The sequence below is a fragment of the Xenopus tropicalis genome, chromosome 8 (genome assembly GCF_000004195.4).
Source record: "Xenopus tropicalis strain Nigerian chromosome 8, UCB_Xtro_10.0, whole genome shotgun sequence".
Classification (NCBI taxonomy): Eukaryota; Metazoa; Chordata; class Amphibia; order Anura; family Pipidae; genus Xenopus; species Xenopus tropicalis.
Window position 1 is genome coordinate 141097084 of NC_030684.2, and position 15449 is coordinate 141112532.

General features: G+C 44.6%; 1 protein-coding gene across 1 annotated transcript in view; it reads left to right on the forward strand.

The window, feature by feature from the left end:
* Window positions 1-348: 348 nt before the first annotated feature.
* Window positions 349-15449, forward strand: part of rnf213 (ring finger protein 213) — a 97108-nt gene continuing 82007 nt past the window's right edge. Inside the window, exons 1-6 of the mRNA XM_031891161.1 lie at window positions 349-606; window positions 1892-2039; window positions 7324-7427; window positions 7733-7824; window positions 10188-10343; window positions 13222-13418. Of these exons, the coding sequence (XP_031747021.1) occupies window positions 1925-2039; window positions 7324-7427; window positions 7733-7824; window positions 10188-10343; window positions 13222-13418 (664 nt within the window). The 5' untranslated portion in view covers window positions 349-606; window positions 1892-1924. The remainder of the gene's footprint in view (window positions 607-1891; window positions 2040-7323; window positions 7428-7732; window positions 7825-10187; window positions 10344-13221; window positions 13419-15449) is intronic.

Below are 15449 nucleotides of genomic sequence, written 5' to 3' on the forward strand. Positions count from 1 at the left end.
AGCCCATGGCTGCTTCCCTTATATGGGCCTATGCACCACCCTGTGGCCATAACCCGAACTACAGGTACACTCCCTTTTTAACTATTAATAACCCAGTCATCCCAGTGTCCCTGTCCTAGGGGTGTCCGTCCTAAGGGCCCCATTTTTGGTAAACCCCTACATAATCATGAGAAATCTGAAGCTTTTCCATGTTTGGTCCTTGCAAGGTAGATAATTAGATTCCCAGTGCCTATCCCCTCGCAAGGACCAAACATGGCAAAGCTGCCGTTTCCCCAGTTTAGCTCAAGAAATGATACAAATCATAGATTGTTTGTGGTTAAACGATAGCCGAAAATGTCTTCTCAGCACAAGCCCTATTCACTCAACTCATGATCAAAAGGGGGTGGACTGTTCCTTTAACTTATCTTAGGAAACTGACGGCTGCTGGGAGAAAATGAAACCGAAAGGAGAGGAGAAGTAATATAATTAGTTATTTGCACTGAGCAAGAAACAGAGTGAAGAGCGAGGGACCTGGAACAGAGCCACCCAGCGTTACCGCTCAGCACCCACCCTATCTATTGCCTCAACATCCCAGGGGGATCCCATCCCTGGCCTGGACTCCTACAGGTAAGTGCTGAGGTTCTACTGGAACCAACCAAACAACTGGGAATAAGATGAACACAAAATAATGAGAGAGAATAAGTTTGTCAGTGAGTAGGGAAAGTGCAGATCCCGTGCTGGTGGGGAAGCTAAACTTTCTGTGCAAATTAATACATATTACTAGTGAAAATGTATTTATGCCAATAATTTTTAAACTGGTTTCCCATTTTTCAGTAATAATAAAACAGCACCTGTACTTGATCCCAACTAAGATATAATTACCCCTTATTGGGGGCAGAACAGCCCTATTGGGTTTATTTCATGGTTAAATGATTCCCTTTTCTCTGTAATAATAAAACAGTACCTGTACTTGATCCCAACTAAGATATAATTACCCCTTATTGGGGCAGAACAGCCCTATTGGGTTTATTTCATGGTTAAATGATTCCCTTTTCTCTGTAATAATAAAACAGTACCTGTACTTGATCCCAACTAAGATATAATTACCCCTTATTGGGGCAGAACAGCCCTATTGGGTTTATTTCATGGTTAAATGATTCCCTTTTCTCTGTAATAATAAAACAGTACCTGTACTTGATCCCAACTAAGATATAATTACCCCTTATTGGGGCAGAACAGCCCTATTGGGTTTATTTCATGGTTAAATGATTCCCTTTTCTCTGTAATAATAAAACAGTAATAATAGGGTTTGGAACAGTTCCCTAAGCCCTGCCCCCTGCTCCATAAGCCCCACCCCCTATTCCCTAAGCCCGCCCACCTGTTCCCTAAGCCCCACCTCTGTTCCCCTGCTGATCTGGCTGACTACTTTGTGACTCGAATTAAATGTAACAGTAGTCGCCTGTCCTCAGCCTGCCTCCTCCCAATCCCACAATCCCCTGCTGTCAGTAAGGAAAGGAACATCCCAGTGCAATGCATTGTGGGTTATGTAGTTCCTGCATGCTGTCTGTAAGCTGTGGGGAAGTTGTTACAGTTTGTAACATCAGTGTTTTAGTCCCTCCTCCCAATCCCACAATCCCCTGCTGTCAGTAAGGAAAGGAACATCCCAGTGCAATGCATTGTGGGTTATATAGTTCCTGCATGCTGTCTGTAAGCTGTGGGGAAGTTGTTACAGTTTGTAACATCAGTGTTTTAGTCCCTCCTCCCCTGCCAGGATTACAAATGATGCAGAAAGAGAAGACCTGTTCCCCTTTACATTCTTCATTCCCTAAAACAAGAGATAAAAAGGCAACATGTAGAGGAGAAGAGCAGTGACATGAATCTCCCTAATTATCTCGTCTTTCTCGTTCTGCAGGTTCTTCTAGAAGATCTCCCTCGGCCCCAGAGAATGAAATGTGAGGAGTGCGGCCACGAGCCCAAAGAATCGGCGCCAAATTTCTGCAGTAATTGTTCCCATCCCTTGGTTCCTGCTGCCGCCACTGTGGGGGTTCAAAGCAGATCAGGTGATTCTCTCAGGGGGCGTGTCTAACAGTCATTTGATGGCTTCCAGCGAGGAACACTTAAAGGACACTCAGTTCTAGACTTGTGCAACGGTGGGACTTGCTTAGAATTACATTTTGTTTAATTGTGAAAAAAAAATTGGGGTTGGAGTTCCCCTTTAATTGTTCCTTTATTGGTCCTTTCACTGATACACCAAGCACTCTATGGGGCTGATTTACTAATCCACGAATCCGAATCCCGAATGGGAAAAAATCGGATTGGAAACGAACATTTTGGGACTTTTTCGTATTTTTTGCGATTTTTTCGTCACCATCGCGACTTTTTCATAGCCATTACAAATTTCGTGAATTGTCGCGACTTTTTCATAGCCATTACGACTTTCGTGAATTGTCGCGACTTTTTCATATTGAGCGCTCGAAAAAAAAATTCGCGACAATTCGCGGAAAAGCCGCAAAATACCGATCATTACGAAAAAAAAACGCATTCGGACGCTTTTCGGATGTTCATGGATTCGGAACATTTTGCAACTTTTTCGTAATTGTTGCGATTTTTTCTGTCACCATCGCGACTTTATCGTAGCCGTTACGACTTGCGTGAATTGTCGCGACTTTTTCATAGCCATTACAAATTTCGCGAATGGTCGCGACTTTTTCGTATTGAGCGCTCTAAAAATTTGCGACAATTCGCAAAAAAGTCGCAAAATACCGATCATTACGAAAAAAATGCATTCGGGTGCTTTTCGGACGTTAGTGGATTCGGAACATTTTGCGTCTTTTTCGTATTTTTGCGTTTTTTTAGTTGTCGTCGCGACATTTTCGTAGCCGTTACGACTTGCGCGAATTGTCTCAACTTTTTCATAGCCATTACAAATTTCGTGAATTGTCGCTACTTTTTCATAGCCATTACGACTTTCGCGAAGGGTCGCGACTTTTTCGTATTGAGCGCTTGAAAAATTTGTGACAATTCGCGAAAAAGCCGCAAAATACCGATCATTACGAAAAAAACGCATTTGGACGCTTTTCGGATGTTCATGGATTCGGAACATTTTGCAACTTTTTCGTAATTGTTGCGATTTTTTCTGTCACCATCGCGACTTTATCGTAGCCGTTACGACTTGCGTGAATTGTCGCGACTTTTTCATAGCCATTACAAATTTCGTGAATTGTCGAGACTTTTTCATAGCCATTACGACTTTCGCGAATGGTCGCGACTTTTTCGTATTGAGCGCTCTAAAAATTTGCGACAATTCGCAAAAAAGTCGCAAAATACCGATCATTACGAAAAAAATGCATTCGGGTGCTTTTCGGACGTTAGTGGATTCGGAACATTTTGCGTCTTTTTCGTATTTTTGCGTTTTTTTAGTTGTCGTCGCGACTTTTTCGTAGCCGTTACGACTTGCGCGAATTGTCTCAACTTTTTCATAGCCATTACAAATTTCGTGAATTGTCGCTACTTTTTCATAGCCATTACGACTTTCGCGAAGGGTCGCGACTTTTTCGTATTGAGCGCTTGAAAAATTTGTGACAATTCGCGAAAAAGCCGCAAAATACCGATCATTACGAAAAAAACGCATTTGGACGCTTTTCGGATGTTCATGGATTCGGAACATTTTGCAACTTTTTCGTAATTGTTGCGATTTTTTCTGTCACCATCGCGACTTTATCGTAGCCGTTACGACTTGCGTGAATTGTCGCGACTTTTTCATAGCCATTACAAATTTCGTGAATTGTCGAGACTTTTTCATAGCCATTACGACTTTCGCGAATGGTTGCGACTTTTTCGTATTGAGCGCTCTAAAAATTTGCGACAATTCGCAAAAAAGTCGCAAAATACCGATCATTACGAAAAAAATGCATTCGGGTGCTTTTCGGACGTTAGTGGATTCGGAACATTTTGCGTCTTTTTCGTATTTTTGCGTTTTTTTCGTCGTCGTCGCGACTTTTTCGTAGCCGTTACGACTTGCGTGAATTGTCGCGACTTTTTCATAGCCATTACAAATTTCGTGAATTGTCGAGACTTTTTCATAGCCATTACGACTTTCGCGAATGGTCGCGACTTTTTCGTATTGAGCGCTCTAAAAATTTGCGACAATTCGCAAAAAAGTCGCAAAATACCGATCATTACGAAAAAAATGCATTCGGGTGCTTTTCGGACGTTAGTGGATTCGGAACATTTTGCGTCTTTTTCGTATTTTTGCGTTTTTTTAGTTGTCGTCGCGACATTTTCGTAGCCGTTACGACTTGCGCGAATTGTCTCAACTTTTTCATAGCCATTACAAATTTCGTGAATTGTCGCTACTTTTTCATAGCCATTACGACTTTCGCGAATGGTCGCGACTTTTTCGTATTGAGCGCTTGAAAAATTTGTGACAATTCGCGAAAAAGCCGCAAAATACCGATCATTACGAAAAAAACGCATTTGGACGCTTTTCGGATGTTCATGGATTCGGAACATTTTGCAACTTTTTCGTAATTGTTGCGATTTTTTCTGTCACCATCGCGACTTTATCGTAGCCGTTACGACTTGCGTGAATTGTCGCGACTTTTTCATAGCCATTACAAATTTCGTGAATTGTCGAGACTTTTTCATAGCCATTACGACTTTCGCGAATGGTCGCGACTTTTTCGTATTGAGCGCTCTAAAAATTTGCGACAATTCGCAAAAAAGTCGCAAAATACCGATCATTACGAAAAAAATGCATTCGGGTGCTTTTCGGACGTTAGTGGATTCGGAACATTTTGCGTCTTTTTCGTATTTTTGCGTTTTTTTAGTTGTCGTCGCGACTTTTTCGTAGCCGTTACGACTTGCGCGAATTGTCTCAACTTTTTCATAGCCATTACAAATTTCGTGAATTGTCGCTACTTTTTCATAGCCATTACGACTTTCGCGAAGGGTCGCGACTTTTTCGTATTGAGCGCTTGAAAAATTTGTGACAATTCGCGAAAAAGCCGCAAAATACCGATCATTACGAAAAAAACGCATTTGGACGCTTTTCGGATGTTCATGGATTCGGAACATTTTGCAACTTTTTCGTAATTGTTGCGATTTTTTCTGTCACCATCATGACTTTATCGTAGCCGTTACGACTTGCGTGAATTGTCGCGACTTTTTCATAGCCATTACAAATTTCGTGAATTGTCGAGACTTTTTCATAGCCATTACGACTTTCGCGAATGGTCGCGACTTTTTCGTATTGAGCGCTCTAAAAATTTGCGACAATTCGCAAAAAAGTCGCAAAATACCGATCATTACTAAAAAAAAATGCATTCGGGTGCTTTTCGGACGTTAGTGGATTCGGAACATTTTGCGTCTTTTTCGTATTTTTGCGTTTTTTTCGTCGTCGTCGCGACTTTTTCGTAGCCGTTACGACTTGCGCGAATTGTCTCAACTTTTTCATAGCCATTACAAATTTCGTGAATTGTCGCTACTTTTTCATAGCCATTACGACTTTCGCGAAGGGTCGCGACTTTTTCGTATTGAGCGCTTGAAAAATTTGTGACAATTCGCGAAAAAGCCGCAAAATACCGATCATTACGAAAAAAATGCATTTGACGCTCGTGGATTAGTAAATGTGCCCCTATGGGGTCTTGTATCCTGTTCCTGTCTTCTAAACTCTTCTGGCACCTCCCCCCGACCTTCCATAGTAAAAACTGAAACAATAGCAGCATAAATGGTTGTATGTGACCTGTTATCCAGAATGCTCGGGACCTGGGCTCTTCCAGATAATGGGTTGTTCCATGGTTTGGATCTCCCTATTTAAAGTGTAATAAACAGTTATTTCATCATTAAAGAAACCCAATGGAATTGTTTTGCCTCCAATAAGGAAAAGTCATGTTAACTCCTATTATCATAGAACACAATATAAGCTGCTATGGGATCCCTTGTCCAGAAACCCATTATCCAGAAAGCTCCGTATTACAGGAGTCCTTTGTAATCAAGTGATTCAAATGCTTGATCCCAAATAAGATAAAATTAATCCTTTAAAGGGAAACTATACCCCCAGAATGAATACGTAACCAACAGTTTATATTATGTTAAGTGGCCTATATCAGTAAATATTGCCCTTTTACATCCTTTCCCTTGAGCCGCCATTTTGCCTCCTCCCTCAGAGATCAGCTGACAGGAAGTGATGCAGCTCTAACTGTAACAGGAAGTAGTGTGGGAGCAAAAGGCAGAACTCTGCCCATTCATTGGCTGATGGGGCCTAGCATGTATGTGTGCCTTGGCTTGTTTGTGTGCACTGTGAATCCTATGATCCCAGGGGGCGGCCCTTAGTACTTAAAATGGCAGTTTCCTATTTAGGATTACCCAATGGCACATACAGCTAAATAAGTATATTTCTATGAAAATGGTTTATTTAGATGCAGCAGGGTTTTACATAGGAGCTGTTTATGTGATATATTGTTATAGAGACCTACACTGTTTGGGGGTATAGTTTCCCTTTAAACAACCCTTTAAATTAAAAAGAAAATATATAAGTAGTATTTTTGGAAGCAAAACCATCCTAAGTTCATTGACTGTTTCAAAAATGTTTCAGGTTTTTTTTTAAGATTTTTTTTTTTTCAACAATTGTTGACAACAAGTCAGTTGTCAGTAAATGATCCAAATTACAGAAAAACCCCTTTTCCAGAAAAACCCCAAACATTCCGCACAAGTGGTGTCTGACCTGTATTTTATTATCCGTTATTATGAGTTAAAAACCACAAACAAACAACTGTGATTGCAAATAAGAAAAACCCACTGTTGACATTTTGCCCCTTGGTGGCAAATTCACAAAAAGTTGCGGATTTCACCGGGTTGCCCCAACTGAAAAGAGATTTTCCCACAGGCCAAATTCTTCTCCCCTTGATTGAAAGTCAAGTAGAGTTTTTCGAGTATAAAAAGAAAGGTTCTCAGCAAAATTCTTGGATTTTTTTGTATTTTTCAGACTGCTCAGTGCCTTCCTAAGGAGAGCGGTTTAGGCGCTAATTTGCCCAACTAAACTGGGTTTTATGGGTGGTGGGATAGACAGGGTTGGACTGGGCCACCGGTAAATTGGGAAAAAAGCCAGTGGGCCCCAGCAGACCAGACCCAATGACTGTTGCCGCTCCCCTGGCCGCTGGTGTCCTCCCTTGATGCATTTCACTTATGCACGCTCAGGAGAGGATGTTGGGAGGGGCCCCTGTGGGGGGTAAGGGGGGCACGTCGGGGAATGCAGCCGATGGGGGCACCTTGGGGGGTGCGGTAGCCCCGGGGCACCCAAAAGGAATGCAAAGCAAATCTCTAACAGTCTCATTGTATCTATAGAAAATGAAGGAACCAAACCAGCTGTTGCTTTGGAGGCCAAATCAGAGCCTGAAGAAGCCCCAATCATGGAGATCTCCAGCCCTGCTGTCCCGGACACCAGTAAGGTAAATCAGAGTCCTGAGACAACTCTCCTTATTAGGGGAACAGGATCTTTCCCTCTCAACAGTAAGGAGATTTGTTGAAATTCCCCATCCCCAGCCTCTCTCCTACGTGGAACTGGGTGGGAAACGGGGGGCACAAGAGGGCAGGAAGGGGTGGCGCCCAGGCCCCACCAAAGTTAATTTTGCAAGGGGACTTGTATGCAGTTTCACCACTGGAAAATAGAATATTCCATGTGGACACTGGCATAAAGGCCCCATTGCCATAGAATCATCCTAATATAGTACCCAATCTGCTCACATTTTTACAGAAGAGGAAAAGGAGTTCCGGAAATCAAAGAGAAGAACCGAGTAAACCCCGCCCACCTAACGGGGGGAACCTTGTGACAGGCGGAGCCACGCGGTAGGCTGGTTTTATATGAAATTCATTTTTGTTAATGTCAGTGGCGCCATTCTTTCTATTCTTTCTAGGGATGCGCCAAATCCATTATTTGTATCTGCCCATAATCTGAATAGGCCACAAACGACTTGGCCAAACTGGGTCTGAACCTGACTTGGCCCATTGCAAGCGCAGTATTGCCATTAGATCAGGTCCTGTTTGCTTCTGAGAGATTCAGTCTATGGATTCATCAGATATATTATCTTGCACATTTATTGTTTCCAGTACCGGTGTAATTATGAGCTTTTATCAACATTTAAACTAAGGTCTTTGTTTCATCCGCCCCCTCCGCTCCACCTCCTGTTGCTGGTAAATATCTCTTAAACCTGTCACTCAGATATACAAAGCTGAAATGCAAACTCTTTTTTTCCTATCAAAACACCCATAAGTGTTATAAACTCTCAGCTGAATCTCATGCCTCGGGCACAGCAGTCTCTTTCACTTTCCATTCTGCTCTTCTGTGAGTTCCTGTAAGTAAGTCCCACCCCAGGAGGGCACAGATTACTGCCTACATGGAGCCTAGATAATTGCTGTTCATTTTATTTTTACAACGGTAACCTCATTATGTTGAGAAAACATTAACCTGAAAAATATTATTTGCTTAATGAAAGTCACTGCCACCTACATCGTATCGACACAGGCTTCCTGATCAGTTAGGGACACGGGGTGTGGGAACTGGTAACGGGGAAAGAGTTTGAAGGGAGATATATTTTCCCAAGGTTTTTCTATTCCCTTAGTGGGTTAATTCCACAAGAAAGTCTCACCTGGGGAATAATTAACAATAAAACCTGAGAGGGAAGGTCTGTGCTGGTGTGGGAGGGTCTGTTCCTGTGTGGGAAGGTCTGTGCTGGTGTGGGAGGGTCTGTTCTGGTGTGGGAGGGTCTGTGCCGGTGTGGGAGGGTCTGTTCCTGTGTGGGAGGGTCTGTTCCTGTGTGGGAGGGTCTGTGCTGGTGTGGGAGGGTCTGTGCCTGTGTGGGAGGGTCTGTTCCTGTGTGGGAAGGTCTGTGCTGGTGTGGGAGGGTCTGTTCTGGTGTGGGAGGGTCTGTGCCGGTGTGGGAGGGTCTGTTCCTGTGTGGGAGGGTCTGTTCCTGTGTGGGAGGGTCTGTGCTGGTGTGGGAGGGTCTGTTCCTGTGTGGGAGGGTCTGTTCCTGTGTGGGAGGGTCTGTGCCTGTGTGGGAAGGTCTGTGCCGGTGTGGGAGGGTCTATGTTGGTGTGGGAGGGTCTGTTCCTGAGTGGGAGCGTCTGTGCCTCAGTGGGAGGGTCTGTGCCTCAGTGGGAGGGTCTGTGCCGGTGTGGGAGGGTCTGTGCCGGTGTGGGAGCGTCTGTGCCGGTGTGGGAGGGTCTGTGCCGGTGTGGGAGGGTCTGTGCCGGTGTGGGAGGGTCTGTGCCAGTGTGGGAGGGTCCGTGCCGGTGTGGGAGGGTCTGTGCCGGTGTGGGAGGGTCCATGGCAGTGTGGGAGGGTCCGTGCCGGTGTGGGAGGGTCCGTGCCGGTGTGGGAGGGTCCGTGCCAGTGTGAGAGTGTCTGTGCCAGTGTGGGACAGCTTGGAGTGCTGCTGGCTACTCTTCCAAACATAAAGGACTCTGTGAAGGTACAGTGACTCTGTGCAGTTGTATTTTGGGGTTTAGCGGGGAATCCCAGTAGGGCACCAGTATCAGAGAGGGAAAGCACCCTGTGTAGTAGTTAGAGCCCAAGGGGGGCAAGGGTTTTGGGTTTTTTTTGTCTGAAACTGTAGATAATAAATGGACTTTCCCATGCTAAAGATTTGTCTGTACATCTGATCTCGCTTACAGGAGTTATTTATGAGTACAAGTCCTGTAAGCAAAGTGCACAGTTGGCTGCATCATTGTGGCCCCAGGGAGCGATGCGTCCGGCACAGTTGTGGGAGATCCATCAAAACTGATATAATTGCGCTTGCACAGCCCCGGATTTCAGTTTGAGGCACCCAAAGGCCCCCCAATCTTCCTCCCCTTGCCGGGTCGTGCGCATGCTTCTCTTGTGGCTGGGTGGCATGCCGCCCCTAAATTTGTTCCTGGGTCTGAGGTGCATTCCCCTGCATCAATTGGCGCAGCAGAAACAATTGATTCAAAACAGGAGGCAGGAGAAAGGCCAGGACTGGACTGGGCTGGCAGGTGGGACCTGGGCCTTGTAGGCCCCACTAGGCCCAGAGGGCCATTCATCTTCTGAGGGACATTCATCTTCTCTTCTGGTAAAAGCAAAAATAAAAATTAAAAAATGTACTTGGATTCCTACGGTATAATATAATAGTTTTTTTCAATGACCAAGAATCGCTAATGTTGATTACATGCCTACACTGCCTTCTCTGCAGACTTGGGGATCCAGCAGATCTGATTTCTGTCTACTTCCATGTCCTCGTTTCCAAAGACTTTAAACTCAGTCCAGAAGAAGCCGTGATAGTGAGAGCCGGCAGGATGGAAGGGTACACAGACTGGAAGGACACGGTGTGCCACTTGGATTGTTCGGGGTAAGTAAAAAACTTCACTCTATAAACCCTGTATTTATGGCCTTTCCATACTAGAAAATTGAGCTTATCCGGTCAAGTGGGCTCATACATTTGCACAAAAGGACAGATTTGCTCATCACTAGAACTGACCAATAACACTGTTAGGCTCTGCTGGAGTTTGATCCCAGGACCTCCTGGTTATTGGCTGCTCTCTATATCTATTGAGCCAGGAGAGCAGCTGGCTACAGTTTGCTACTTGTTTTTCCTTTCATGTATTTATGTTCTGGCCTTTGTGATATCACCCCAACAGCCATATTATCCATGTGGGGTCAGCCAATCAGGACCGACTCTGCCCTATTTAACCCCAGCCTTTCTCAAACACCTTGCCTGAACATTGGTCTAACATGGACACTGTGGCTTGCCCTTAGTTTGTGTTCCCTGTTCTGGCTCCTTTGTCTTGCCTCCTTGCTCCTCTCTCCTTGCCTCCTTGCTCCTCGCTGCTTGCTTCTTTGCTCCTCGCTCCTTTGCTCCTTGTTCCTGCCTGTGCTCCTTGCTCCAGCCCATTTGTCCTGTCCTGTCTAGTCTTTGCCCGCTCTGTCCTGTCAAGTCTTCGCCCGCTCTGTCCTGTCCTGTCAAGTCTTGGCCCACTCTGTCCCATCCCATCAAGTCTTTGCCAGCTCCATCCTGTCCTGTCAAGTCTTCGCCCGCTCTGTCCTGTCAAGTCTTGGCCTGCTCTGTCCCATCCCATCAAGTCTTTGCCAGCTCCATCCTGTCCTGTCAAGTCTTTGCCCGCTCTGTCTAGTCCTGTCAAGTCTTGGGCCGCTCTGTCCCATCCCATCAAGTCTTTGCCAGCTCCATCCTGTCCTGTCAAGTCTTCGCCCACTCTGTCTAGTCCTGTCAAGTCTTGGCCCGCTCTGTCCCATCTCATCAAGTCTTTGCCAGCTCCATCCTGTCCTGCCAAGTCTTGGCCCGCTCTGTCCTGTCAAGTCTTGGCCCGCTCTGTCCCATCCCATCAAGTCTTTGCCAGCTCTATCCTGTCCTGTCAAGTCTTCGCCCGCTCTGTCCTGTCCTGTCAAGTCTTGGCCTGCTCTGTCCCATCTCATCAAGTCTTTTCCAGCTCCATCAAGTCCTGTCAAGTCTTCACCTGCTCCGTCCCGTCCTGTCAAGTCTTGGCCCACTCTGTCCCATCCCATCAAGTCTTTGCCAGCTCCATCCCGTCCTGTCAAGTCTTCACCTGCTCCGTCCCGTCCTGTCAAGTCTTGGCCCACTCTGTCCCATCCCATCAAGTCTTTGCCAGCTCCATCCCATCCTGTCAAGTCTTCAACCGCTCCGTCCCATCCTGTCAAGTCTTGGCCCCCTCTGTCCCATCCCTTCAAGTCTTTGCCAGCTCCATCCCGTCCTGTCAAGTCTTCACCCGCTCCGCCCCGTCCTGTCAAGTCTACTCCCACTCCGCCCCGAACCAGCCCTTGCCTCAAGGACTCACCTTCCCATCTCCCACTCGTAACACACACCATAGAATGGAATTAAGGGAGTGGTTTACCAATCAATTTGATTTAAATTTAGAAATTCGGCAGCTAAAAGCTTGCGAGTTCATGCAGAAGTCAATGGGAGTCAATGTCCCAGGTAAAGTCAAGCCGTATTTTCATTTCACGATTTTCGAATTTTTCAAGGTTCTTCAAGTTTCTAAACACAAAAATTCGAGGTATTTGTGGTTTTTTATAAACGAGTTTTCCTTATTAATGGATACAAAAGATTTAGAAAGAAACTCTCAAATTTTGAAGATTGATAAATAAGCCCATAGATGTTATACTTATGTGTCCTCATAGACTTTTTTTTTCATAAATGTAACCTCTCATAACTTTGTTGACTCTGCAATTCAGTGCCCCAGGCTGTGTACATCAAGCTGTTTATTCTCAAGTCGTGATCCCATGATACCATTTCAGGCTGCAGCCATTTGTCACACTCCCTGAGTCTCAGTAAATAGAGCAACTGAAGGAAGTTTTTACTTTTCTTGTAAAACTCATTATATCTGCGCATATGTGGTAGGGCAGTTTGGCCACTTTGGAAGTATCTGCCCCACTGGAGGTTTGGGGGGGGGGGGAGTTTTTTATGAATCCTCACAATGGGAAGGGGTCCCTTACTGCTTGGCAATTGCATTCAATGTTAATAAAGGCTAGTGATGAGCGTATTTTTTCGCCAGGCATGGATTCGCAGCAAATTTCCGCATTTCGCCATTGGCCAATTGTTTTGCGAAACTCCCATGAAAATTCACCGCAGAAAAATTCGTCTTGCAAATTTTTTTTTTTGTCGTGGGTCAAACTGGTTGCGGCAAAAAAAGCGCAGGCGACAAAAAAATAGATGCGGGCGACAAAATTTTATGGCGAAGCGAAACGGGACAGATTCGCTCATCACTAATAAAGGCATTAGCTTTTGATATTCTTGGCAAAAGTCAGTGGCACCCAGGGTTCATCAGGGCAGTCTGGGTGGGTGCATTGTACATACATAGGTGCATATATAGACACAATGACCATTAATGATTGCATACTCCATATTGCAGCCATTGTAGCACTTTGCAACTGCAGTTTCATTGGTCAATAAGCCATAAGAATATGATCCAACTTCCCCTTCCCCATAATTCCATTTGTAACGGCCCCATTCCGCCTATATATATATATATATATATAAAACAGCCTATGCCGCTATTTCCTTCTAGAACTGGCAAAGACCAAATCAACCAATGGGTGAAAAATGAGAGTAAAATGGGGAATAATAACACAGTTTACACCAATGTATTTTTTACGCTGTTGCTATATATCGGATTTTATGCTTCTACAAATACTTTTGGATCTTTCGAAAGATAAGAATTTGATGTTTTTTTTCCCAATGTTGCTCCATGAAGGGACTACAAGGATAATCTGCTGTATGAAGGCCGCACTGAGATTTCCAAGAAGAACCTGGATAAAAACATTCCATACAAGTACGTCATTTGTCATGGAAAGAAAGAGGAATATGAGTACATTTACAAGAGTGACAGTAAAGATGGCGTCATTGTGAATCGCTGCCTCTACATTCCATCAAACCTTATCAACCAGAGAGGTACGGAAGCCCATAAATAATGAATACAAAATGTATAATGCAATGACTTAGTGATAGCCAACTTATATACATCTAAGGCCAAGTTTAGTACTGTCCAAATAATCAACTCACCTGACTTGGTATTGCATGAGTAAGCCTTCCATATCAATGGCTGGAGAGTCAATTCCCACATGAGAAGGAACCTCCTCCCACCAAGGGATCTGCTAATGCCATATTGGTCCACAAAGAGAGAGGAACTGACAGATGGAGCATTTGGTTTGGGTAGATCTCAGGTTGCAGAAGAGTCTGTTCTTATGGTGCCAAACAGAGCAAACACTAAGGCCAGAATCAACCCAACTGCCTGACCATAATGTCTACAGAAGGGATCCCCAACCTTTTATAGCCGTTAGCCACAGTCAAATGGAAAAGTGTTGGGTAGCAACACAAGCATGAAAAAGGTTCCTTTTGGTGACAATAAGAGCAATAATTGGCTATTTATTTGCCCCTATGTGGACTGTCACCCTATAGACCAAAACTTGCCTCCAAGCCAGGAATTCAAAAATAAGCACCTGTTTTGAGGCCACTGGAAGCAACATCCAAGGGTTTGGTGAGAAAAATGGTGCTCACAAGCCACTGTTTGGGGATCACAGTTAAGAGGTAGCCTTCTGCTTTTGTACTCTTCGTTCATTCCACCCATTAGTGATGCAGAAGAGTCTGTTCTTATGGTGCCAAACAGAGCAAACACTAAGGCCAGAATCAACCCAACTGCCTGACCATAATGTCTACAGAAGGGATCCCCAACCTTTTATAGCCGTTAGCCACATTCAAATGGAAAAGTGTTGGGTAGCAACACAAGCATGAAAATGGCTCCTGATGGTGCCAGTAAGAGCTATAATTGGCTATGTAATTGCCCTTATGTGGACTGTCACCCTATAGACCAAAACTTGCCTCCAAGCCAGGAATTCAAAAATAAGGCCACTGGAAGCAACATCCAAGGGTTTGGTGAGAAAAATGGTGCTCACAAGCCACTGTTTGGGGATCACCAGTCTACAGTTAAGAGGTAGCCTTCTGCTTTTGTACTCTTCGTTCATTCCACCCATTAGTGATGCAGAAGAGTCTGTTCTTATGGTGCCAAACAGAGCAAACACTAAGGCCAGAATCAACCCAACTGCCTGACCACAATGTCTACAGAAGGGATCCCCAACCTTTTATACATATGAGCCACATTCAAATGAAAAAGTGTTGGGTAGCAACACAAGCATGAAAATGGTTCCTGATGGTGCCAATAAGGGCTATAATTGGCTATTTGGTAGCCCCTTTGTGGACTGTCACCCTATAGACCAAAACTTGCCTCCAAGCCAGGAATTCAAAAATAAGCACCTGTTTTGAGGCCACTGGAAGCAACATCCAAGGGGTTGGTGAGAAAAATGGTGCTCACAAGCCACTGTTTGGGGATCACCAGTCTACAGTTAAGAGGTAGCCTTCTGCTTTTGTACTCTTCGTTCATTCCACCCATTAGAAGAGTCTGTTCTTATGGTGCCATACAGAGAAAACACTTAGGTCAGAATTAACCCAACTGCCTGACCACAATGTCTACAGCAGGGACCCCCAATCGTTTATACCCGCCACATTCAAATGAAAAATTGTTGGGTAGCAACACAAGCATGAAAAAGGTTCCTTATGGTGACAATAAGAGCAATAATTGGCTATTTAATAGCCCCTATGTGGACTGTCACCCTATAGAAGGCTCTGTTTGGCATTATACTGGGTTTTTATGCAACCAAAACTTACCAGGAATTCAAAAATAAGCACCTGTTTTGAGGCCACTGGGAGCAACATCCAAGGGTTTGGTGAGCATGTTGCCCCCAAGCCACTGGTTGAGGATCACTGGTCTACAGTTAAGAGTTAGCCTTCTACTTTTGTACTCTTCGTACATTCCACCCATTAGTGATGCCATGGTAGAGAAGCTAAAGGTGTGGTGCTCCCCCCTAAGCCCAAACTGTTAATTGAAATGTTCCTTTTAGCTAAAGTGTTTTGTTTTCTTGTGGAAAT